This window comes from Astatotilapia calliptera, chromosome 1 (genome assembly GCF_900246225.1).
Source record: "Astatotilapia calliptera chromosome 1, fAstCal1.2, whole genome shotgun sequence".
Classification (NCBI taxonomy): Eukaryota; Metazoa; Chordata; class Actinopteri; order Cichliformes; family Cichlidae; genus Astatotilapia; species Astatotilapia calliptera.
In genome coordinates this window covers 17326838-17352988 of record NC_039302.1, presented here as the reverse complement: position 1 = coordinate 17352988, position 26151 = coordinate 17326838, and the positions used below count along the sequence as shown (strand labels likewise).

Here is a 26151-nt window from a genome sequence, read left to right as displayed (position 1 = left end):
CTGAGTAAAATGTCTAAAAAAAAATAGCATAATGCAACAGTTTGCAAATGTTTTAAGCTCTATATTTAACGGAAAATATTACAAATACAACATGTTGTTGCTTTTTTTCCACTGTTTTATCACCTCTTCTGTGAAAAAACAAAAAAAGAACTTGGGAAGTGGAGAGAATAATACTGAAGCATTTAAAGCAAAATGTTTTCCTACTCCAGGCTGATGTACGAGGTTGGCTTTAATAGTGTAGAGCAGGAATGTCAAACACACGTTACCACATACGGCCCCCTTTGATCTTACGAGGGCGGGACCAGTGAAACACCCCTTTCTCTCAGAGTTACCAACTTTACACATTCGATCCCTGAAGTATTTTAATGAAAGAAAAAGACATACAATTTCAACAGTACATCCCATTTGTTCTACGTGATAAAGAAAAGTCTGTCAGCATGACTCATTGGGATTAAATGTGTAAAATGATAGAAAAAGTTCTGGTAGCTCATTGTGTAGACGGCCCTCTAATAATATTTTTTTAATGTAAACCCATTATCAAAAGCACAAATTTCTATAATAGACAGTGAAAAACAAACTTTTAGTCATTTAATTGTTTATCTATTACTTAATTTGGTGTAATATGAATGGCTGTGGGGCTGTGGGAGTGTGTCCAAAATGTATGTTCTCCTTCACATATTCCAGAGCCGCCCAGGGACCCATATTGGTGTCTTTGGTGGGCCAGTTTTGGCCCCTGGGCCTTATGATTGACAGCCCTGGTCTAAAGCATAATTTTTTGTATTTTTAATTTTACTGAACATTTTTTCAGTTGGTCAACAGACATGCTGTTTTAATACATGTAGAGCGGGGTCATTAGTAAACAACATCATTAGTAAATGTTGCGCCAGAACTTGTGTTAAGCTTTAATGGTGCCTTCACAGATTTGCAACTTACCTCTGCTTCATGGTCAGATGTGCCTCATAAAATCATGGATGCTGACTTTTGTACTCATTGGTCTCTCTGTCTTTAGTCTGGAAAATAGGAGCTCAGTGGTTTAAAAAAACAAACATATTTTGACTTCTGCAATTGGAGGACAGTTTTTTTCCGACTTTGTGTGAAGCTCAGAAAAAGCAGCCTTTTTCCTGTATCATTTGTATTTATGTTTTTAGTCTTTATATAGGGGCAGGAATACAGGAATAGTTCTCCTTTGCAATACATGGTTTTGTTTCCATTCTTTATACTTAAAGGTCCAGGTTACCAAATCTGGTCTTATTAGGTTACTTACTTGCCTCCTGATTATTTAATTCCATATGAGCTGATTTGTTCCTCTCCACCTCCACTTTATGATACTTAAATCCTGCCCATGCTTTAATTCGGCCTAATGGACCAATCTCACAGAAAGCAAGATCGAAAACACACCTTTGTCTCAGTTTTACAGTTCTGGGATTTCTCTAAGAATCACTTAGACGAACCCCCCCAACACACACACACACACACACACACACACACACACACACACACACACACACACACACACTAAAGCCATTACATAGCTTCCTCTCTCCTCCTCCTCCTCCCTCCCTCCTCCTGTGTCACTCTCCTGCTCTCTCCCTCTCTGGCTGAACACACGCGCACTCTCTTTCCTACCTCGCAGACGCTTGGGTGCCGTCGCCGCTGCATCCTACCGCTCACTGTTGAACCGCCTCTTTCTCTCGACTCTTTTTCTCCACACAAACAAACCGGCATTTCACGGTTTGGCGGCCGGGAAAGTGTCCGCCATACGAGGCAAACCACAACAATGACCCGGTCCTGACTAAAATTGAATAGATTAGCCAATCTATTCTGAGCTCTAATGAGATTAGAGGGTCAGCGCGGGCATGGGTCGCGGCGGCGTGGCACTTTTCCTTGAACTCCTCCGGGAACGTCCTCCCTATCAGCGGTGTTTCCAGCGTGGAAATGGCGTTTTTGACACCGAGGATGCCACGGATGACGCGACAGGACAATAACAGACATTTGAATGCACGCTCACCTGTGCCGCTTTGGTGGCGCGCGGATTCCTAGAAGTAGCAGCACCAGCAGCAGTAGTTGTAGTTGTAGTAAAAGTAGCAGCAGAAGCGGCAGCAGGAGTTGCAGGAGAAGATGAAGTACCAGAAATATATAACGGTGATGCAGATGGCCATGGGAGTGACAGCCTCCAACAAAGACTGCCTCCCCGCGAAGAGACAGCTGTGGTGAGTATGGACAAAGAGGAGGAGGAGGTGTGCGCTTTGGTTCGGAGCGTGTGTTGGTGCGCGTGGAGCGTGGGGGAAAACAGGTTTGAAATGAGCCTCTGGGCTTTGTTGTCTTGTTTGAGAAGCTCCAGTCGCGCTTTTCTGCTATGTCTGCTGTGAAGTTGAAGCTCAGCAGCTGCTGGCGGAAGCGACTACCTCCATCCGCCTCTGTGTCGCTCTGCCTTCAACGACAGTTTGATGTGCGCGCCGGTGACATCGACACCCAGCAGGTATTTAGGCGGGGAGGAGGAGGAGAGGGGTGGACAGTGCGCGCTCGCCCCTTCTCTGTGTTCCTCCTGGTGGTCTCTGAGTGTTATGATCCGCTGGTGAGGCTTTCACGAAACAGAGCAGGTGGATTTACAGGAACAGCGAAACGACGCGGACACACACCGCTTTCTTCTTTCACCCGCACGCGCTCGGCGATTTCAGTTTTCCGAGCAGCTCTCTGGTCTCGCGTCTATTTCTGCGATAGTAAAAAAAAAACCAAAACCGCTCATCTCTTATTTAGCAGCTTCTTACCACCTGGATTTGTGTAGGAGCGGTGCTTGTGTTTAACTCTCATTGGCTGATCACGTCTCCGTGCGTTTCCATTTAAATATGTCCACCTAGTTTAATACACGTCCACGTTTGATACCATTTATCCGTTCCCTGGTGTTTCGGGATGAATCAGCAAAACGTAACAGGCAAAAGACTTCTAAAAAACATTTTTTTAGAAAGCTGTCTCTACATCTCACCTCTGTTGCAATTAATTCCCTATCGCTTTCCTTCTTTCCAAAAGTTCCCAGGTTGCTTTAATACTGTAAGATTTCTTTTTTGAAACAAAACGAAACAAAATCTATCTTCTCTGCTTCTGGCTTTCACAGCTACACGACAAGATGACAGCAAACCTAAGATATTTTGAAGGAATTATGTCAACATTTATAAACTCCAGATATATTTTTACATCACAAAACTATTAAAATTTACCTGAAAAAAAGTTTGATAATGCTGCACTGTGCTTCTCTTTAAAGATAATTTAAATATGATACCAATGACAAACTGACCTATTTCTTTGTGCACTCGATGAATTGATTAGTTGGTGTCAGGGAGCAAGATGCTACTGCTGTAACCTTAGCTGGCTTCTGACAACCTGTCAGAGGCTGTTATACTGTGATACACTGGGAATGTGGTTGCACTGTAGGGCATAATAAAGGAAACTGTGAAGAACGCTTCTTTTACTAATTGAAATAAGGAGCATTATAAAGAAGAAAAGGAACAAAAAAAGAAAACGTGACACAGCAGAGTAGTGTTCAGTCTAATTATAGGATCTTATCACAATGAGCAGATTCAGTCTTTCTTCTACTGTAATCCACGCAGATAACATTAAGCATGCAGCACAATCCTTACAGATTTGCACTGCTTTACACTGAGAAGAAAAACTCTGGTTCCTTGCGTAGGATGTGCAAGGCTTTGAGGGGGTCCATCTTACATGTGGGAGCAAATGGGTCCATTACTTTGAATCAGAAATGATCTCACATGGGAGAAAGGATAGGTTTTCTCCTCTCCAACCACTGTCAAACGTGTAGGACAGCGCACAGCGGTGACTTGGTTTTGACACTTCTCCCTTAAGAGAGGCGCGGTGGTATGTCCGGGGCCATCACATCACGGTGGGGGAAGGGACACGGCCATTGCCATTAAAAGTGGATTACTGTATCGCCTCCGACAGCCACTTTAACGGAGCGTAGCTGAGCCAGCGTGTAGCTGCAGTGTGTGTTTCATGGAGTCACCCTTGGATTCGCTTGCCTGCCATTTCCGTCTTTATTCAGTGAAGTCAGAGTCCAGAGTCAGTAGGCTCACGTGCACATAAGTAACTAAAATGTAAGGCCTGACTTTAGGTTGGAATACCGAAGCAATGACCCAAGTTTAGGTGATCAACGTGCATCATAGAAGTTTAATCCTGATGTGTTTCAACTGGTGATCTAATAGAAGTTGACGAGTCGTAGTTTCAACTTCAATCTGTTTTATTTAACTGCTTTCATATTTAGAAGTAGTTACTTTCTTAATTTCAGTCCTCCAGAGGGAAAAATGCATTGCTTTACATTCACCTTACTCTTTGACTTGTGCACAAGAAAGGAATTTAAACACCCAAAGAAGCCAGGCTGAACAGTTTGTATCTTCATAACTAAATGAAATGTCAGCATCTTTTCAAAGGTTGAGTGAGTCGTCTGGTTTCCTTCCATTCATACCACAAGGTTGAGATTGCACAACGCAGGAATAAGCTGCTGCTGGAGGACCTAGCTCATATATGATTTATATCAGACTCACTTGCACTCAGGTAATGGGAGATGTTGTTCCTTAACGAGCGTAAGAACAGGAAGAGACTGGCCGTGATGTCGCGACCAGAGACCATGAAAATGTCTGAAATTCAGCGAGCTGCAGCGATAACATCCCAAATAACTGCTGCCAACATCAAGTAGACGTGTAGAGCGATTAACTAATCCCAGCATCAAGGTTGGACAGCGACTGCCTCCAGTACTGTCGTGGTTGCGACAGTACTGCAACTGGTTTGAGTAATTTTGACTGATGTATAATTATTTTGTATAATATTGAGATGACAAATATTTGTCAGGATTCTTCACTGATTTTAGTGGCAAAAATTGTTTTATGTAAGTAGAACATGCAAAGATTTGTGTACATCTTCACGTATTATGAGATTATTAAAATATTAAAGGTAGGGTCTTTCACTCCATTCCTTGCACCTGCATGATGGATAATATTAATAGTAGCTGTGAGATCTCTTTATTTTACTCCTGCGACAGGTTTTGTCTCTTTGGAAAACAAAGTGTGTGAGGGGATAACACGTCTTTTGCACGGTGTGATTTTTTTTATCGACATGTGAGCATTGCACAATTTTTCTTTGACTTCATGCATTAATTATACTGCAGTTTTTGGTGTTTTATTTCAGACAGCTGAAGATGCTTTGTTGCTTTGCAGTGCAGACACACACCGCTCTTTGCAGATTTCCTTCACTTGCACTAAATCCAAAGTATTTCCAAACAACAGACGGTGATCTGCTTTGAGAAATTAGATTTTTGTCCCAAACATTTGATTGTTGTTGTATCTGTCTTTGAATGTAGTATTACTTACTAGTCCAGGTAACTTCACGGTATGTGGTGCAGAGAATGGTTGGTTACTTTGTAACCTTGGTTCTCCGAGTGAGAGACTATCTCTCCAACTTCATGCTGGAGAACAAAATTGTTTAGTGTTACCTTTACAACTATAGCTTAGCGATCAACTGTTGATCACTGACAGATGGTATGTATGCGAGCCAGTCTCTTTACATGCAGAACGGCTTTCTCTCTGCAGAGGAAACAGGAGGAAAGAATTGAAATAAAACTTTTTTCCACAGTCATATAAGCAACAAATATGAAGAGGCGGCTACGCAGCGGCCCAAAACACTCGACCCCCAGCGATTAATAAACGACTCGAGGCCATCGATCACACTTAAAGAGCAGCTAATTGTACTGACACAATAACAAATCACAAAATAATGAACTTTATGTACCTCAGCTGATTTACATCAGATGCTACATTTGCATTTCGCTGTTTTTGTCACTTTGTTTTGTACCTGCGGCAGGAAGAATGAGATTTAAATAATGTGGAAAACAACAGCAGCATCTCACGTGTTTGTGTTTATGAAGCGTGTGTATTTAAAGAGCTCATTAAGAGCTTGTTATGTTTCCATTCCTGTGTTGTAATTGGTCTTTCATGACACAGTAGACATAAGGGCTAACACTGAAAACAGGCGAGGGAAAACAAACATAAAAGACACCAAGTTCAGAGTGGAGTACTGTTTTGCTCCAAGTGCCAGATCAATCGAGCTTTATCACTGGCTTTATTCTTAATTGAATTACGACCTTAATATCAGATTACTTGGTTAAGGTGGTTAGCTGTAGTAATCTGAGCATTGTCATTCTCTTCTTATAATAAGATAAACGCAGTGAACCTCGAGCCACAGTACAGCCCCCCACCACCACAGTACAAAACAAGCCAGCACGTTGTTATTAAACAAAACACATGGCGTCCTGTGACAGCCAGGACACTGTAATTACTTTGTGATCATCCACATATGACAATTAGCCCAATGACGACTGTCTAATTTGTAGGCAGCTTTCCATAATATGTGGGTGTATCGCTGTGTATTGTGTGCCAGATGCCTGCTCAGCTTCCCTCCACGGTCACAGCTCCGCCTGGTGTTCTCAGTCCACCTGCCTAATGATGCATAAAGTCAGCGTCTCCTCTTCCCCCCGCCCCGTGCCACGGACACATACATGCAGGCGCCTTCTCTGCCCTCTGATTTGCCTCTCCACACTTCCTCCCTCCTCCACATTTAACAACTCCTGTCTGCCTCCCCCCCTGCTCTCCACTCCTAGTCCCACTCACGGAGTCTACGATGCATAATCTCACACAAACTGACAACGCCTTGCATTAGTTACCTCGGCGGGAGCCCAAGTTTATGGTGGCCCTGCCATGATAATCAGTACTTTTCTAAAAACAACATGCTGACATACTATTTTTTTCACACCTACACTCAGTAAGTCTGATCTTATAAACACGAGTCATGGCTTTAATCTTTGAACATACTACTCTTACTCTACAGCCTTCACGGCCCTCGTATAGTAAGTATGAGGGTTCACACACGTGTTTGTGTGTCTGAGTGTGTGTGAGTGAGTATTCAGTGTTTCTGTCCATTAGGAACTCGCATGTTCTTACTTTGGCAGAACGGTTGTAATCGCCTCTCAGATGGTTTATGCCACTAAAGGGAACAGATTACACAGGGTTTATTGACTCGTGGCTCACCCCCTTACCCCCTCCCACTCTCCGAGCATCCCGTGGGTGTGTGGTTGTTGCTGTCGCTGTGTGTGAGTGTGTTTGTTTGTGTCTGGGTTAGGCCCTTTAGTGATAACTTTTCTGGTCTCATTTAAATGCTGCTAACTGAGGAAAAACCGTTATTTTTTCGTAGTATTGGCTTTGTTGGATGTGGTCACAATGGGAAATGAGTTTATATATACGCTGCACTTTATTCAGATGTGTTTTTGCACTTCAAATTGTGCAAAAAAATTACTATTTCTATCTTTGCATTAAGGCTCATTGTAAATGTGCCACTGAGCTCAGTTCTGACTGCAAAAACATCCACTGGTCAATGCAGAAACGATGTCATCACATAACAGGTCTGTCTGAGCAACTTGGATTCAGTTGTTTACGAAACTGTCGACATCGTCTGCAGCACATGTAGCAACGTATCAGAGCTGAGCAGGTGGTGGCAACGCATATTTGTGTGTATAAAGGATGTATGGAGCTAATACAGAGTATGCCATTTAGTAGCTGTTTTAAAGCCTTGACCTTTTGGGCCATCTCAATGTTTGACTGATGAATATTAAAGCTTTCCTTATTTATTAGCATTTTGTATTGTAATGGGTATAAAAGTGTGGAAGATGAGTATTAGTTTGTATTAAATAAGACTTTAAATTAGTGCCAGAGGCCATAAATGCATCAACAAAGTGTTCACAAAGTTGATTTTTGAGGCTTTTTTTGGGTTGATGTTTTTTTCCCTCACAGAGATTTAGTATTTTTGAAATCAGAAGAGTCGCTTACCGCTGGCCAATATAAATAATGCACATTTAAGGTTAATGATAATTAAATGACCCCCGATGAGCAAGCAATTAGCGACAGTGAGAGGGAAAAACTCCCTTTGGAACAAGAAGAAACCTCTGACTGAACAGCCATGACCGACTGGGAGTGAGGGGAGGGAGACTAACTGAGATGAGCTGAATAAGAACATATGATGCACAAACTACTTTACACAGTAAACATAAAGCCAGTGTAATAAAGTCTTTATAACACAGTATGCTGGAAAATTCTTAAAAGACAAAACTCTGAAAAAGTAGCATTCATAACAGAACAGCAAGATGCAAGATGCATGTGTGGTTTCGTTTTTCTCTCCACGCAACTTGCCGTAGGTCACTGAAAAACTCAATTGATGATGTTATTGCTGCTGATTAGTTACTGAAATTTGTCTCTGCAGCTGCATCCTCCTTTTAACATAGTTGCAACCCAGCGAATGTCTGCGTTCATGTAATGTTGAGTCTAAATAGGCGTCTGGTAATCGCTGCTTAAAGAGCCTGCTGGCGGCAGTGATGCTAGCAGAAGCCTATCAGAGACTCATCGTCTCCAGTCAGAGTCAGGAATGACTTTAAGAATCTGTGAGTCACACGTTCGGGGCCTCTGGTGACTCCCGACTGTCACAGTGGCTCACTGGGGGGCCGACAAGATGGGATCCATCACTGCTGCCCCACAAACAGAGAAGGACACAGCAGAGGGGATCTACTTAAATTTGACAGAGATCCGAGTGGGTTTTTTTTAGGATGTTATATTTGTACACGGCCCTGCCTGTCAACATTTTTATTTTACGTAGTTGAATAGTCATTCAGCAGCACGAGGGAGTGATTTAAAACACTTATAAGACTGATTTGGGTTTCAAAGATCAGAGTGTAATGATTTAACAATATTGATGCATGCAAACAGAAAATTTTGTTTGAAAAGCTGGACAGATATGAGGATGCACACACTGAACGGCTGCTCATCTATCACCACTAAATAGCAACAAATGCCAGGTTTAATTAGTCACTTCCTTTGACGTAACCACCTCAGTGATAAGAGAGATCGTCTGACAGCGGATAGCTACTAAACATAGTGTTCAAAACAATTTAATATCAGTTGACAATAAGTTTGCTGAAAGAGCTGCAGTCGGTGGGTGAGGTGCTGATCATGCACACATTTGCACATGCAGAGTGGCCTGCAGCTTTCCAAACATGATGTATCAAGGGAGGTTCCCTGCTGAGACATCACTGCGTTTGACTGATGTCAAAGTTTAACGGTAAACAACTTCTAGCCAAAGTGTGAAGACTGCTTAGCTTGACCAAGCTATTTCAAATTGACACTGCACTTCCTTGGGTCTGCAGAAATACATCGTCCAAAGCAGTGAGTGGATTGGATTAATCGCACATACAGTCCTTTATTTATTAGACAGATGATATAATACATGTAATCTGTGGAGAATGTGTAATGTTGTTTGATACTGCCTCAAAACAGGTTGATATGTGTCCTTACCCACAGGACCATCTTAGCGATTACACAATTCTCCTTATGATCTATTTCAGATTTAAAAAAATAAAAAATAACTCGTGCATAGAAACAGACCTAGCAATTAACTAGTTTATGACTACACAACAAATGCAATCACACTGGGATAGTACTTAAAAGATTAACAGCTGTCAGTAAACATTAGATACTTGCTGACAGCTGTTAAACATTTTAAATGGCTTTGGTTTTCGGTCTTCTGTGAAACACATATGTTGGGAATAAGTGTGATCCTGCTTGCAGCCATGGGTGGTAATAGTGTCATGATAAAAGCATTAGTGTTCCACTGGTACAGGTTAATTTAATTTAAGAAAGTTTTATGTCCTTAAAGGTTGACTTTGACAGAATACTGAGGTAAAACAGGTTTTGGGTATATATGATGTGCAGATTCTGAGCAGAAGTAATTTATGATGCCTAAGCATGCAAAATCATTACTCAGTCCACATTAACTATATGCTGCATTTAAACAGTTTATCTTATTTTAGCATTTTCTTGCTAACGTTTGGTTTTACTGTGACTTGTCTTCACTACAGATTTATGCTCATACCTGCATGGTTCAGTACTGTGCAAAGGGATTGAGTTACCCCTAATTCCTTTATATTTTGCTAGGAAACTGGGAAATAGTCGATTTAGTTAAACGTGTTTATATAAAGAAGTATTGAAATATAGTATTGATGCAAAAACTGTTCAATTCTAATTGCTTTTCTTGGCATTTCTTTATTAAAAGAAAGCTCTTCTTTGGATGTTGGCCCCCATTTGTTCTGTTTTCAGTCAAGATGATCCCACACTGTTTCAGTAATGTTGAGACCTAGGTTCTGGGGAGGCCTATCCATTGTTCCATTGTGTGTGTTTTTTATCCACATGTGCTCTTACTGCATTATTTTGAAGGTGCTGCCAATCAGATGCCTTCCAGAAGCGATACTGTAGCATCCACTGTGGATGAAAATTGGATGGTGTCTCTGTCTCTGTGTTCATAATTTCATCACTTTTAACAAGATGCTCAACTCCACTGGCTTAAATATAGCCCCAAACCATAACAGTCTCCTCCTTAGACCTGCCACTGTTTTGTCCATTATTTTTTCAGTTTACTTAATTTTTTAAGGACAAACTGAAAACTGTGTTGAAGGTCCTCTCTTACATTTTCAGATTATAAATCTTTAGGAATCACCAAAAATACTATTTCATGTCTGTCAAACCTTGTTACCTTTAGCATATTTTGTATATTCAACTAAAGAAATCTGGTCTTTAAATCTGACGTCATTAGCCATTTCCGGGTCCAAACTCCGCTTCAGGTCCCAAAGTAAAACGAACACTGCAGCATCACTGAGAGTTAAAAACTGTCTAAATTCTTTCATTTTTAGTAAAATGATCAGCGTTCTGCTCTACCAGGTGTAACAATTAAGTTTAACACCCAGGCATCCATAAAAACAGAATTTATTAAATTTAACGGAGAAGTTACGTTAGCAGGAAGTTAGCTCGCTAGTTCCCACCTAAACATGATAAAGCATGTTCTGACTGAGGGATTTCTGAAAAATTAAAACGTACAGCTCTGCTATCACTTCCAACATAAATGAAGACAGAAAACTAAACAGCATTGACGCTTGTAAGGTTACTGAAGTTGGGCTAGCTGTTATATAATGATGTGCTACATGGTGGCTAGCTACAAAGCTATGGTTAGCATAATATAAACACAGTGAAGCTGGGGGATGAACGCTAACTTTTTTCCACTCAATAAAAGTTAGCATGAGGATTCCCAATGGTTAGGGACAAATGCAATCGCATGGCAGGATGCTGTAAACGGACCAAACTTCAGTCAGGAGAACAACTGAGATAATCCATTTGTTGTCCAATGTCCAATAAAACACCTTCAGAAGCCCACTTTAAAAAGTTACAAGAAAGTCTGGCTCCTTGACAGCAAAAGATAAATTAATGAGATGAAATTTAAAACATTTGTAGAGTTCTGTACAAGTGCTTTGAAGTTGTGTTTGTGTAATTTTGGAGCAGCACTTTTTGAAATCAGCCGCTGACCTTGCTGTCACCCTCCTCTCCGCAGGGGTCAGACAACACTCAGACATGACCGTTGTCTCGCCTTGTTTGATACATGTCTATATGACTAATCTGGTCCGTCCATCTGTCAGGCCTGTCTGGCCTAATCAGAGTCTTGATCCTGCTGCAGATTTTCATTCCCGCTCGTTTCTGCCCAGGTGGCTTTCAAATGGCTTACAGGCTCCAGCTTTCAAAGATGTTTCCTTTATTTCTTTTGCTTTTAGACACCCAGTTAGTCATATGTTTCATTCCTCTGTTTGGGGACATCAGTGGGGTTTTCTAGATCAAGTAGGATGTGTCATGTACCTCTTGTCGCCACTTGTCCCATGTAGCAGGAGGGGCACCCAAGAGCAAAGTGATGCATGTTCATCGGCCACCATCACTTCGAGCTGAACAGTCAGGCATTATGGAGCAGTCAGGGCGACCTCTGAGCCATATGCTGACTGTGTCCCTCTGTGCTTTGTCCCTTTGCATTATGGTCATTCTCCTTCCTTTTTTCCTTTGTCCTCTTTCCACCAACTCTGCCTCTCAGCACCATGTTCCTTTATGCTTTGCTCACCTGTCTCCTTTATTCCCTGGTTTCTCTTTTTGTTCTCAATTTATTTTCCCCACCTGTGCAATGGGAGCAAATGGTAAGTGTTTGTGTTTATATGGAAAGTAAAATGCTGGCTAGGTAAAAGCTTCTTTGAAAAGGTCTAGGAATATAAATGGAAAGAGAAAGTCACTGGAGCTATTTTGGACGCGCCGCTGCTGCCTGATGAGCTGGAAGATATGAACAAAGACAAATCCCAGGGTGGAGAGGCATCCCAGGACTCTATTTAACATTCTGGTTAGAGCACAGTCTATTGTTATTGGACATGAGCTAAAAACATAGATAAGGGTCAAAAATAGTAAGACACCTGCCTGTAGTTGTAGAAAGATCTGACACCAATGTTAACTTCTAAGTGCTCTCCAACTCCTCAGAGGAATTCTCCCAAAACTCAGACTTCACCTCGTTAACACAAATGAAGGAGGTTAGAGTTTAATTTAAAAATTGTCCTCTGCAAACATTTTTGAATATTAAATGTTTAGATTCATATTCATCGCATAAAACAACAGTCAAAAAACAAACTACCTTGGCAACAGTTGGAAATTTTTCTAGTCTTCTGCTAACTAAATTTCATGGCAGGCCGTTGCTATAGTTGCTGCCACTCGGCAACATCATTGTTTGGTGTTTAGAGCTGGCAGCAGCAGCAGGGTGGTGGAATAAGTCTTATGACTCCCATAATTTCTTTTAAGATGTTTACTTAAATAAAATAAAAAAAGGCCACAGTACTTGAGTCCATGAAAATGAAAATTTACCCAAGTGGGGAAGAAACAAAGGGAATAAACTGAGGGACAGAACAATAATACTCTAATGAAGGCATAATCCAGCAGTGGGCAACAAGCTGTTGAACAAAAGGGTAGAACAGAGTTCTCGATGGACATGAAACAAAATGAAAGTAAAGTGATCTTACCAAATAAAACAGGAAATAAAACTGCCTCACTTAGTATATCTGTCTCAAATAAAACACAGCTAGCTGTGCACATACTGGAAACAGAGATTTTAGTGTTGGATTGGGATTATCAGGCCAGCTGGAGTTGTTTTCCAGGCTCTGAACACAGCATGAACTGCTAAATACTGAAGCTCACAGTTTAACATGCTTCCACACCAAGAAAACCCACAACCCATGTAGACTTAGTGCCTGAAAGAAATCAGTTGGTAACTATATAATCACCAATGGCAACTGTATCGGCATTGACAGTGCACTCTTTTCTAACTTTTCTAACGTTGTGATCATGTGTAGTTTCTACTTAAAATTGTTTGGTGACTACTTTTATGTTATATAGCGAAAATGATATGTACAAGTGTACAGCTCTCCACATTCAGTGCTCCACCAGGTACATGTTCCTATACTTGGTAATGTCAATGCACTTATGCAGAAGTATGAGATCATGTGTAGTTTCTACTAAGCCTACTGAATAGTTATTTTCTTGAGGGTGTTTGTTTCAAATGAAAGTTTGTCAAAAACTAACTTTTTTGCTTCTTTTGTTCTGCTGATGTTCTTCTGGTGTCCTAGCAACAATGGTGCCTGTATACAGTATTATTTGAGATACTATTATCTTTTTCATATCTAACTCTAAAGCTCTTCACACACCGAACACGTAACTTTGTGCAAATTTTATGAGCATTAAAAATACTTGTCAGACTCACCTGTTCTTAATGCATCCGCTCACACCAACCGCAGGTGGGATAATTTGGCAAGACAAAGTTGCAGCATTTATTCTTTTAGAATCAAGTTCAGTTTTTCAGATTTTCAAATGCATTCGGCAACAAGACACTCAAAACATGCCCTGGTGCTGAATATGCAAGGATATCTACAATGCAAAATAATACTATTTTACCTCAGACACACAGCTGGGTCCTGCCCCGGATCAGATGTGGTTAGGTCTATTAACAATACTGCCCCACTGACATCCTTAAATATACACAATAGCGGTTGTGATATATCTTCAACTCCTGGATCAAAGCATGAAATTCTCCTTGCTGCTGCCTTCTCCTGAGAATTGGATTAACCCAGAATCTCAGTTTTTCCTTAATTTAAGCTTGCAGCTTTCAGAGAGCAGCATTTATAAGTCTGAGTAATACAAGGGCAATTTCCATCCTTTTCCAAAGAGCAGCTCTCATTGACAATAAACTTTTTACCTTGGTGTGCAGCATTATAGTATATTGTAGTGATGCAGCAGAAATAGTCAGAAATAAGTACAAAAGCAGGCTGGAAATTATAAGTAAAAGTATAAAAATAACTACTTAACACTCTAAGATGACAAAAAATAAAGTAACTTAACCTTGTAACTAGAGATGGCAGGATACCACTTTTTTATGTCCGATACCGATATCATAAATTTGGATATCTGCCGATACCGATATGAATCCGATATGGTGTTTTTTAATCAACAAAACTGTTTTTTAAATATCTTGCTGCATTTTGTATAAGTTCATACTCAAGTTTAAAACAACAACTACACTAAAGCTATTCTGTTATACCTGTATGCAAAAAAAAATATTTCATAGTTCAGCAATACTGATCAATCTAATAAACTTAAACCTACACCATCCTCCCTATTCTGGTATTTTAAAGAGTACTTAGCGTAAATATTAAGCAACCGAACTAAGAGGGTTCCAACTCCCAGCAACAACAAAAATAAATAAATAAAAAATAGCGAACCACCCCTCACGCTCCACCTCATGATGCTTAATCGACGTAATCAACCTTAATTTGATGCAGTGTGGAAAAAAAATGCACAGAAATCAATTATTTTTCAATATATTAAAATATTAAATAGATTCAACATCTTTCTTCAACAAAATTGCAGACTGCACAGATGGTACCTTCCCAAAGGAAAAAGTACTATAGCTTACTAGGGTATATATATATTAGACTTAATAGTTACTATATACAGTAATGGACTTCTATTTATTTTACATCAAATTAAAAATTTGGGTGTCAGATAATTATTCATTAAAAGCTAGACATTTTAAATGAGAATAAGAAAGAAAAGTATGTCTTTGTGCCCCCTTTTCCCTGTTAATGCCCTATCGGCCCCCCTGGCTAAACTTTGCTAGATCCGCCCCTGCACAGTTACCAGCGTCAGCTACGTAAAAAAAGATCCTGGTGTAGAAAGTAATATTAAATAAATTCTAACAACAGCTTTTCAAGCTTAAACGTGCTGCTGTTGTTTATCCGCTGGTTTCCTCTTTCTGGTGCAAAGTGGGCCAAAAACAAACAAGACAGACGGACTCGCAACAGAAAAGCCGATCAGCTGATCATTAAGCAGTTTCATGATTGAAGTAGCAGCAGGAGAGGCAGTCGCTTGTTAAGCTTAACGCAGGAATGCTTTACAAACATTCAGAGATGGACTTACACACTTGCTTTACTTCTCTCGGGGATAACTTTGTCGGAGATGAAATGCCAGGTTGCTAGCGAAGCTCCAAATGCTATCCAGACCACCGACAGGTCCCGCATGCCACAGCCGCTCTATCACGTGATGCATACTGCTCCGACGTGCTAACGTTCTGAGGCGAGTTACGGCGTGTTGCAAGTTTTGTGAGGTGCTTTCGTGATATTTAATGGATCGGATTACATTTTTTATTTTTCTCCGAAATCCGATCCAGTAATTTAGGCCAGTATCGGACCGATACCGATACGTAATATCGGATCGGTCCATCTCTACTTGTAACTTGTCAAGAGCTGCAAAATGTTGTCACCTAATAAGACTGAAAGATGTTCTCTACCTGGGATGCTGTTTCTTGGGTTGAGCTTTTTAAACAATTGCTTAAATCATGGCTTTTCCCACTATTTCCACATGTACTGTTTGCTCTTCCTGTCATATAGAGCGAAGCTAGCGAGCGTTCCTGCGAAGCTCAATTTAGCATCAATTGCTAGTTTTGTTGCTAGTATTGTTATTTCCACCTTTAGCTAAAACAGTTTTCTTGCAAAATATGCAAGAAAACATTTTGCTTTGTTAGAAGTTGTTGAAGTAGCTTCGTGGTTAGGTGTTAAATCTCCGCTGGGCTCTCGCTCTCAGACATGCCCGGGTTTGTCTCATTGTTGTGGCGCTAGGAAATTTAAATGCATGGCCTTCCTATAGCAATGATATCACAATATGACATTTTTATCACACATAAACATTTATACCAGCGTTATCACTGGCGATAAGATGTGGCACGGCCCTACTTAAAACAATAATCAAAGAATGTTTTTTAATATAAATAACATTACTTACTGGATGAGGTAATCTGTTAATCTTAGTGGTATTGTTAATCTGTGGACATGAGGGAGATTCTCTATTTTGGGCTGAAGTCTCATGTAATATTTATCCATTTCACCTCTCTCTACATTTAGTGCCTGATGTGTCTGAGTATTTCTTTACTTTTCGTGCTGTAAGATCCCGTCATTGTCTGTTCGCACTGGAGGGAACACTTTGAGTTTAGCTCCATGAGTGCACTCCAGCCTGTTTGTGAGTTTCTCTGTATTCCTCCAGAGGCAGTGAAAAGTGAAACTAACATCTGTCTGAACAGACAGAGAGACTGAGTCTAATCCACTGCCTTGCACAGCTAAAGATATCACACTAAATTCCTGCAGTATAGCTGAAAGTATAGTAAAAAAGTCCACAAAAAAACCCCAAATTGGGCTCAGAGGAAAATCGCTTTTTAAAGAGTTTGGTTTCAGCAAAATGCTTTGAAAAATAAACTTGCAATAGGGAGCTTACTGCAATAGGGCGTATTGCATTACCTCTTATTTTAACAACGCTGAGTATTTCAGAGCTCTGGCTTTCTCCAATAGTCCAGCATGTCTGTCAGCATAATAGGGGATTCCTAATTGGCCGCAGGTGTGAACGTGAGCAGGAATGTTTGTCTGTCTCTGTGTCACCTGTTTTCCAATATTTGGGAGTTTTATAAGGTGCCAAATATAAGTGACAGGTCCAGATTGCAGTCAGGTCAGTTTATCACCCCGACTCTTGTGCTGCAGAGCCGTTCTCCTGTTTAAATCTACAGAATTTGGCACCGTCTTGCTCACATTCACATACACAAGGTGTCATTTGGATGTCAGCATATATATTGTTTGTTCTTTAATGTCTCATTAATTAACAGCATAAACGAAAGACCACAGAGGAGGTTCGTGGATGTTGTGAAGGAGGACATGGAGAGAATTGGTGTGAGAGCAGGGCGATATGACCAAAAAACTGTAACAGTGCAAATTCCTTGCTGACAATTTAACCAAAAGGCATTTCCAGTGGAAATTGGCCGACATAACCATCAGCATAACCATGTATAACATCCACAAAACTTAAAAAGAGGTTACACACACACAATACGGTAATATTATGTTGAAGCACAGTACGTATCACTCCGTGAGGCGCCTGCCTAATATAGCCATAACGCTCCGACAATCCATCAAGCGGGTTCGTAGCTTAGCAAAGTTGTACTAAAACATTTGACAGATTTTCGAGCGCCGTGTACCACATAAAATCATTTCGAGGTCAGTAAACACAACCAGAATTCATACATAAGGCACACGGGATTATAAGGGGCTAGAGCTGGGCGATATGAGATTTTTTCATATCACGATATGATTTTTTCATTTCAGGCGATAACGATATCTATCACGATATAAGCCAAATAACTATATTTGTAAGATTTAAATGTGCCGTTGCTCACAAGTAAAATGTGAAATAATCAGCAGCTTGTTTTGATTTAAATATTTATTTCTCATAATAAGTTCAACAGGGTAGATGTACTTAAGGAACATGAGACTTTTTCAGATAAATAAAGGCAAATATTGCAAACTACACAAAAGGCAGCCGCTAAAGCGTTTAAGTTTCAAAATAGAACAAACGAAACAGACTAAATTGTCAATTCCACTTAGAAACAAAATATTAATTCTAAAAAAAAATCTTAGTTTGTTTTACAGAAGAACAGACAAAACTGACTAACTTTTGTCAATATCAAATAAACTGAGAACTAAAAGGAAATTCTCAATCTCTCCTTGTTGTATAGCTGAGCTTTTCAAACAGTTTTAACAGTTACTTTAGTCTGACAAAAGCCGAATGACGAATTAGCGCTTCCAGTCAGAGACTGAGGCTACGTCCACACGTACACGGGTATTTTTGAAAACGGAGATTTTCCGTTTTCGTTTTAAAAAATAATCCCGTCCACACATAAAGGCAGAAATGAAGGAAAACGCTGCTATGAACATGCCAAAGCAGCAGGTGGCGCTAGATTCCTAACCGTGCCGAAATGTTGGCCAATCAGAAGTCTAGAAGCCTCGGTGGGAAAAAGTAAACAAAGCTGGGGCATAGAAGCAGAACCGAGTCGTATGTGTGGACGGACAGTAACTGTGTATATGTAAGCATTTAAACACTGCAGAGAGTAGAATTAACAGTAACAGTATTGTAGAAATTCATTTCACCGAAACAATAACGCGGCGCACAGTGTGACGCATGCACCAGTTTATTGTATTTCCAGACTTGCTTTCGGCACAATTTACAGTGCACGCTACTCTGTTTTTTGTCAGACTTGAAATAGCCGAAATACCTTCACACTACGGAACTTCTATGGCTCTTCTGTTCGACAATCTCTCCGGCATTGGAACCATCATCTGTTTTCTCTTCGGCATGCTCGGTTGATTTTTCTAGTCGGCACACTCATTTCCTCCATTACGCGCTGGCTCCATTACCCGCTGGCTGCTTCCCAAACAAACACACGTGCGGCTTGGCACTTGTGCTGTACGTAACAAGTCACGCGACGTGACGCTGCGGCTGTGATTGGTTCGGCTCTGCGCTACTTAATTTGGATTGGCTGACCTTTTTTTTTTTTTTTTTTTAAGAGGACAAGAGCGGCGAGGTCTATCGCGATAGCTTAATTTCTCTATCGAGTAAAAGTTATATCGCGATACATATCGTTATCGTTCTATCGCCCAGCTCTATAAGGGGCACTGTCGATTTTCACAAAAATCAAAGGATTGATTTTAAGTGTGCCGTATTTTCCAAACAACACGGTAATAACGACGGCCCGCTAGCATGCTCTACCAAAAATAGTGCTTTGTTGTGTATCTGACGGACGAAAGCTAAACCAGTTCCACACCACTGAAGTTGCAGCATTTTTACAAACCAATTCTGGTTCATTCGTTTCATTTAACGATCCACTTTCGCTCTTCTCATTCTGCGTCGCCACCATGTGCGTAAGTAAACAAAGGCACTGCGCATGCACGTTTTACCCATATTCTATCGTGATATTTCATTTTCTTATCGTTGCCCAAAATTACACCGGTATTACCGTGAACGGTATGATATAGCCCAGCCCTAATCCTAAATAAGCTCCTACCCAGAGAAGGCAGCAGCATTTCCTGGTAGTTCATGTGCATGTGCTTGTTTTCCTGTGTATGCCAAAGTCTCAATTCCTATTTTCGGATGAAGTGTGTTTACTGGCAGTGGTTTTCAGAAGTATTTCTAAGCCCATGTAGTGATTTCCAGCAGAGAACTGTGTCTAGAGTTTCTGTTTTGTTTTTTTCAAAGATCACGACCATTCATTATTGGTTTTTGGCCTTGCCCCTTGTGTGCAGTGATTTCTCCAGCTTCTCGTAATCTTTTAATAATATTGTGAGCCAGAAATGATGTGTTTCAGTGTGGCAAACACCCAATCCATCTTTCCTCAATCTCTCTGTGCACAATCCAAAGACCATTCACAGCCAACATGACTAATAATGCGTGATCATCATATAAATTAAAAGTCTGTTTTCCATGTTATGTCATATCATTGCTAATATGCTGATGTGTTTTCAGTAATCTGTTGCATCTACGGGTGATGTATGAATCTTGGTAACATCTGCATGAAGCTGCTGCCTTGTCTGAACCACATAACGATAATGAGCTATATTAAAATAATAAAAGTCAAATGTTGTAAGAAAAATTCAGTTTGCATTAGTTATGTCCTCATTGTGAGTTCTGCTTTATTGCCAGCAATTAATTATTATGATTGTCATTATTTAATGTGACTTTAGTCTCAGATGCTGAAAGCCTTTAAAAAAAGGCAAAAGTTTAAAAGTTAAACTGGATTTTCTTCAGCGGGAAGATCAAATATAAGCAGGCAGGAGGGTGAGCAACTTTACTTAATACAAACATTTCTCTTTGCCTTTTTTCTGGTAACTTGTTTTTTTTTGTTTTTTTTTAATTCCAGGCTTTTCAGGAAGTCACGTTAATCACTTTTACTACATTTATCCAGCTTGCATATAATATACTGCTAAGAATGCACAGGCAGACATGTCTAAGTCTAAACATGGTAGTGTGACCACAGCAGACCCACATCAGCAACAGCTGCTGTTGCAAAGTTATGTAAGTGCAGTGAAACATTGAGCAGTTCTCTTGTCCTCATGGATTCTCTGTTATATCTTTCCTCGACCTCAAAAAGTATTTGACTGCGACTCCAGCCTTTTCTTGCTCCTGTTCCAACTTTCCTGAAACACGTTGGCATCAAACCCAATATTACCACGTAGTTTTATTTTAAATCACTGCATATGTTGTTTTTGTAAAAGCTCCTGTAGGCTCCTCCCTTACATTTTTTATTTGGCAGATGTTTTACGCTGGAAACTCTTCCTGATGCAACCCCAAATGGATTCGTGTCTCCTCCCATATTTTCTTTGTACTTGCTCTAAATTAATCATATCAAATAGCACATCAAAGCAAACTATGGTGGTCTGGTTTTGTTGAAATTTATTTACAGGATACCAGCTGCTGTTGGAAGCAGCGTTGTGCCTCAGCTGCAAGCGTGAACTTGTTCATCTTCTGCTACTTCTAGTATTCTGTATAGTTTTTATATTTGTGCTCTGTTTTTACAGTTTTTGTGAAGCAGAAAATCAACAAGCTTACATTTTCTGACTTTCAGCATGTATGTTATCTATTGATTATAGTTCAATTACTGCAAAAATAAAAACAATTGTAAAAAAAAATGGCCCTATTCAAGGTATGTTACATTTTTATAAAGTCTCCTCACAGATTTCGGAAAGCACTGCTATAATGGATTTAGATGAAACAATGATGAGTCCATTAGGGATGCAGGACTGACAAGTCTTACAGTCTCTATTACATCATAAATTGTATGCTCTCGTACATGACTCAAAAATAAAGCTGCGGAAGGTCTTTCAAAGTTTTCTTTAGAAATTGGCTGCTCTTTCATTTTCAGTCCAGTCCCTGTACCTGACCATTTTCAAAAATGTGTTTGTTTTTTAGTCACTAAACACTGACCAATGAATTATTCAATCATAAAAAGAGTCTCTGTCTGAAGGGTTGAACCAGTGTTGTGGCTACATATAACAGACAACTTAGCAAAGAACTTATTTTAAATTGTATCTTTAGGCAAATTGTTACCAGCAGCCTGTCGCAAAAAAAGCTTCATTTGTCAGGATGGCAAGGATCCCAAACACACTGCCATTACAGTAAAAGCATATCTGGTAAGAGGAACACGATCAGTCGTGGATAGTGAAAGCTTGGACCTTAATATTATTGAATCAGTCTAGGAAAGTAGAGCTTTGAATGTCCTTCAAGAAACCTGGAGAACTATTCCTGAAGACTACTTAAAGGATTTACAAGAAAGCTCGGCTAAGAGAGTTTAGGCTGTGTTGAAGAACAAAGGTGATGACTTTCAAGCTCATTAGAGTTGTAAAGACTCTTTTTTTTTTTTTACCGTATGTGCTTTATTTCTGTGTTTATTTGCACACGTTTCAATAAATTACTTAACCTTTTTCTCATTTTCTTTGCATAATATAAAGAAATGGCTCAGGACTTTTGCACAGTATTATATCTTGCCCAAATAATAAAACAATTTTATTTTATGTAAATAGACATCATATTCATATGAACATAAAATGCAGTGCCATGTAAGCACTAATACCTCAAATCCTTGAGCCACATAGTTCCGGTTTCTGTTACCCTGTGATGTCATCTATTAGTGTAGGATTAGCAGAATGACCTACAGGTTGTAAACCAGCACACAGATACAGGCCCTATCAGCGCTCCTCATTCTTAGAAGTGTGTTGTTAAAACCAAAGAGCTTCATACGCTTTGTGTGTAAATGAAATCCCCTTGTGAAAGTAACACTGGGATTACAGTGACAGAGACTGAGCTCTGTACGTGCGTTCTAGCTGTTAGTAAATACAAAGATGAATCAGGTGCAGGTCGCATATAGAAAAGGCAAACCTTGAAGATGAAGTGCAGATAAAATGGCTTTCCTCGAGTTCACATTGTGTTAATGATAATTATCTAATGCTGGCATGATAAGACGTTAAACTGAGATACTGAATATGGAGAAAACTGCCCTCTAACACAGCCTATAAAAAAAGAAGAATTCTACCTGATTTAATACCTAATTTAAATTTGGGTGAGTTTCCTCTTTAGTGTCATCACCTTGGGAAGCGCTTCCAGCACAGATGCTATTTTTAGATCTCTATTTTTAGATTTCTGTCTGAAGGTCCAGTTCAGACCAATTGCACCAGGGTCTCCGGCTCACACTGGATCTACTCCAGTATGTCAAAATAATCACAAATATGACAGATAGGACTGGTGATGATTGAAGATTGTGCTGGTGTGTCCAAAAAAACTAGCTGGCATGCACCCAAATTCACCCAGTCTATTACAATATATTACAGTAGAACGCAATGTACAGTTTGACCCTTGGGATGAATTTAAAGCACGTTGTTGACATTAAAAACATTATTTTTTAAAAATCACGAGCTTCCTCCTGGTCACTCTCCTGACCAGCTGTCCCACCTGCAGGGTTGGAGAATGTGAGCTCTTCCACCAAAAACTGCTTGGTCTCTTTGTCGCCATAATGTAATCACAGAGGTACAGAAGTGGTCATGAAAACCTTGTGGAGTGATGTGGAAGTAGCAGCCACACTGGTAGCCGTAGGTGCAGAAAGACATGACTTTGAAGAAGAGATCAGCCAAATTTAACTCCCCCCCCCCCCACCTGCAAAACACTATGTTAGCATTATCACATTAGCATTATCATCGTCGGTATGTTAGCATGCGTTGGTTAGCATTTAGCTTCAATCATCTATGTGCACTAAAGGAAACGTCAAAGACCTGCTACTAAGATTTTAGAATCTCAACTCTTGTTAAGAAGTATGTTTTCAAAGTTGTTTAACGCATTTGCTAAAGAATTGGAGGAAAATAAAATCTATTAGCTTGGTCACCTTTTATCCATTTTTAAAGGATCAACAGGATAGCAGGACATGATGTCTACTGAGGTCTCAAGGCTGACATTAGTATTCAGCTCAGACACTGTGAAGCTATCGATATGCATTCTTTTTTTTATCCTGTTCCATATTAAAACAGAGTTGGAGCTGCAGAAAAGGGAACACAAAAAACACAATATATTCTATTTAGCTAATTACACTTGAAAGTGTTCCTCAGATTTCACCCCCTAAATGTGAGGCTATAACTGAGCCTTCTGTTAATAGACTCATCTTGAAATCCAAATCCTTTGCTGGACAAAAACAAGCAAAAACAACTTTTATTGACAGTTTCAGGTCTAAATGCAAGTGCAAAGTGCTTAATGTGCATGGATTAAGGCCTTCTGATACACAACACACCACAAATAAATCGTGCTAAAATTACCACAAAGCGTGTGTTTTCAGAAACTACTATGGCTTTTGCTTCAAAGTTGGCAGTGAGGAGACTAGCTGGGAACAAATACCATCATATAAGAGGCTTAATGAGCTTTAGAAAGGAGCAGCCAGATGTATTGACAGTATAGGCATATAATAAAGTGCTCTGTCATGTATGTTATGTAGCCATGTTGCCGTTGGTTAAGAAATAAGAATAAGAAATATTAGTCAAATATATGTGGTTAGGTTTTTTTATATGTTTGAATGGCATACAAATTATTACCAGGAAATCAGTCTTTAGTTTAAACGAGCCTTCAGAGGGATTGGATGGCTTTGAGCGCAGCATGTGTAGCATGTGGTGCCACCGTCTTTTGTTTTTACTTCTGCTTGGTAACTATAAAAACAGGCTGGCTATTAAAATGCTCGATAGACAGCGGAAACCCCTAATCATGCTCCTGCCGTCCTCATGCTCAGAAAGACTGACAGCCTGTCAGTAGGTTTATTTATTTTTTTCCTTGACACTGTCATGTGTTGTCAACTTTAACACATGACAGTATAATACTTTGGTACGAGCATCTGATTGATGACTTGTCATTACGATACATTTGAAGTGCAACAAATAGCCCAGTGTTTGTTTTAAAAGGCCTCTACTGCAGAGCCGAGATGGCTTAGATCTTAAAATGACTTAAATGCACTGTGTTATTGTGTATTTAAGAAATATATTCGTAAACACCATTATGAAAGCAGATAATTGGTCAGTTTGCTGGTCTGAAGCATTCAAGCGTGTGTAAACACAAAGCCACAGAGAAACGATATCAGCAATGATCTTCAGTTGTCATCAGTTATCATTAATCATTAGTTATTATTAATCTCTGGTGCTGTGAAGCCAGCCACCCCTCCCTGAGCCTGGTTCTGCCTGAGGTTTCTTCCTGTAAAAAGGGACTTCCCACTGTTGCCAAAACGCTTGCCAATAGGGGGTCGTGTGATTGTAATCAGAAGGTTGCCGGTCTGAGCCCCGGCTTGGACAGTCTCGGTCGTTGTGTCCTTGGGCAAGACACTTCACCCGTTGCCTACTGGTGGTGGTCAGAGGGCCCGGTGGCGCCAGTGTCCGGCAGCCTCGCCTCTGTCAGTGCGCCCCAGGGTGGCTGTGGCTCCATTATTTATGAAGCGCCTTGAGGCGACTTTTGTTGTGATTTGGCGCTATATAAATAAAATTGAATTGAATTGAATTGAATTGAATTCAATGTAGCTTGCCATCACCAGTGTGTGAATGTGTGTGTGAATGGGTGGATGACTGGATGTGTAAAGCGCTTTGGGGTCCCTAGGGACTAGTAAAGCGCTATACAAATACAGGCCATTTACCATTTGTATAAATAAAACTTGGATTAAACTGAATCAATCTGGGAAGGATTCTGAGAACAATTTGAAGTCTGTCATTCTACAGTGAGAATGATTTTTCACAAATGGAAAACATTCAAGACAGTCACCAATCTTTCCAGGAGTTGACGTGCCAGCAAATTCACTCCAAGGTCAGAAAAAATCAAAGAGCTAGATCTCAGACTCTACAGGCCTCAGTTGGCTTGTTAAATGTTAAAATCCATCACATTAAAATTAGAAAAAGACTGAACGACGAGCTTCTTCGCTCTAAAAAGGCCATGGCAGCACGGCTTTGGTTTGCAAGGAGAGCAAAGTGCAAATGCACACCTGCACACCACAACTCCTCTGCACACTAAAGCTATTGCTACTAAAGGTGGTTTTAAAAGCTACTGAATCATGAGGGGTACTTAGTTTTTCTCACACTGCTTCTGCACTTTGGCTTAGTTTTTGTTAAATAAGTAATGAAATGTGATATGTCACTGAGCTTGTCTTAAAGTAATTTTAAATTTTGTAAGGACCAGATTATTGTTTCATGATGTCTTAACATGTTAAACCTTTGAACTGACAGAGTGTTCTTTCTCTCTACCATGACTGTATCTTTATATCCTTTTCCTTGTAAACCATGTATGTAGGTGGTGTTTTTAAAAAGTATTTATTCCTTTGAAGAATTTGAAATAACTTAAACAATTGTATTCTGTTAACATTTTAAGGCGTGATTGAGGAAACAATCAAAATTGCAGTGACTTATTTTTCCAGGCAGTTCACCTTAAAAGACCTTTGCAGCCAAGCATGTAAGAAGCAAAGCGTCTTCATTGTGGCTTAATAATAGAAGACAAGTGGATGCTGCCTACCTAGTGCCCATCTGCAGGCTACCCGCTGACATTCAGCCCAATTATTCACACTTGCTTAAATGGCACTACAGCCAACAGGAGAAGATGTCCTTTAAAAAGTAAAGACAGCAAGAGGAAAGTTATGTCACTTTGATGCTTCAGGCATTTTTATGTTTTCCCTCAGATACAGCAGTGCTGTCTGCTAGCATGTGTGTTTTTTGTGGCTAGCTCTTGGGAGAAATCATCTTCATTGTGAGCGCTGTTGTTTTTAATATATGTAGCTACA

At 40.0% G+C, this 26151-nt stretch overlaps 1 protein-coding gene across 10 annotated transcripts in view; it reads left to right on the top strand.

Moving 5' to 3' along the window:
* Window positions 1-1588: 1588 nt before the first annotated feature.
* Window positions 1589-26151, top strand: part of tjp1a (tight junction protein 1a) — a 102006-nt gene continuing 77443 nt past the window's right edge. For 6 of the 10 annotated variants that reach the window (XM_026166899.1, XM_026166907.1, XM_026166821.1 and 3 more), the window contains exon 1: window positions 1590-2210. In XM_026166899.1, the coding sequence (XP_026022684.1) occupies window positions 2119-2210 (92 nt within the window). In that variant the 5' untranslated portion in view covers window positions 1590-2118. Of the gene's footprint in view, window positions 2211-2432; window positions 2480-26151 lie in introns of those variants that run through there. The other 4 variants (XM_026166890.1, XM_026166815.1, XM_026166809.1 and 1 more) reach the window with 2 other exon arrangements.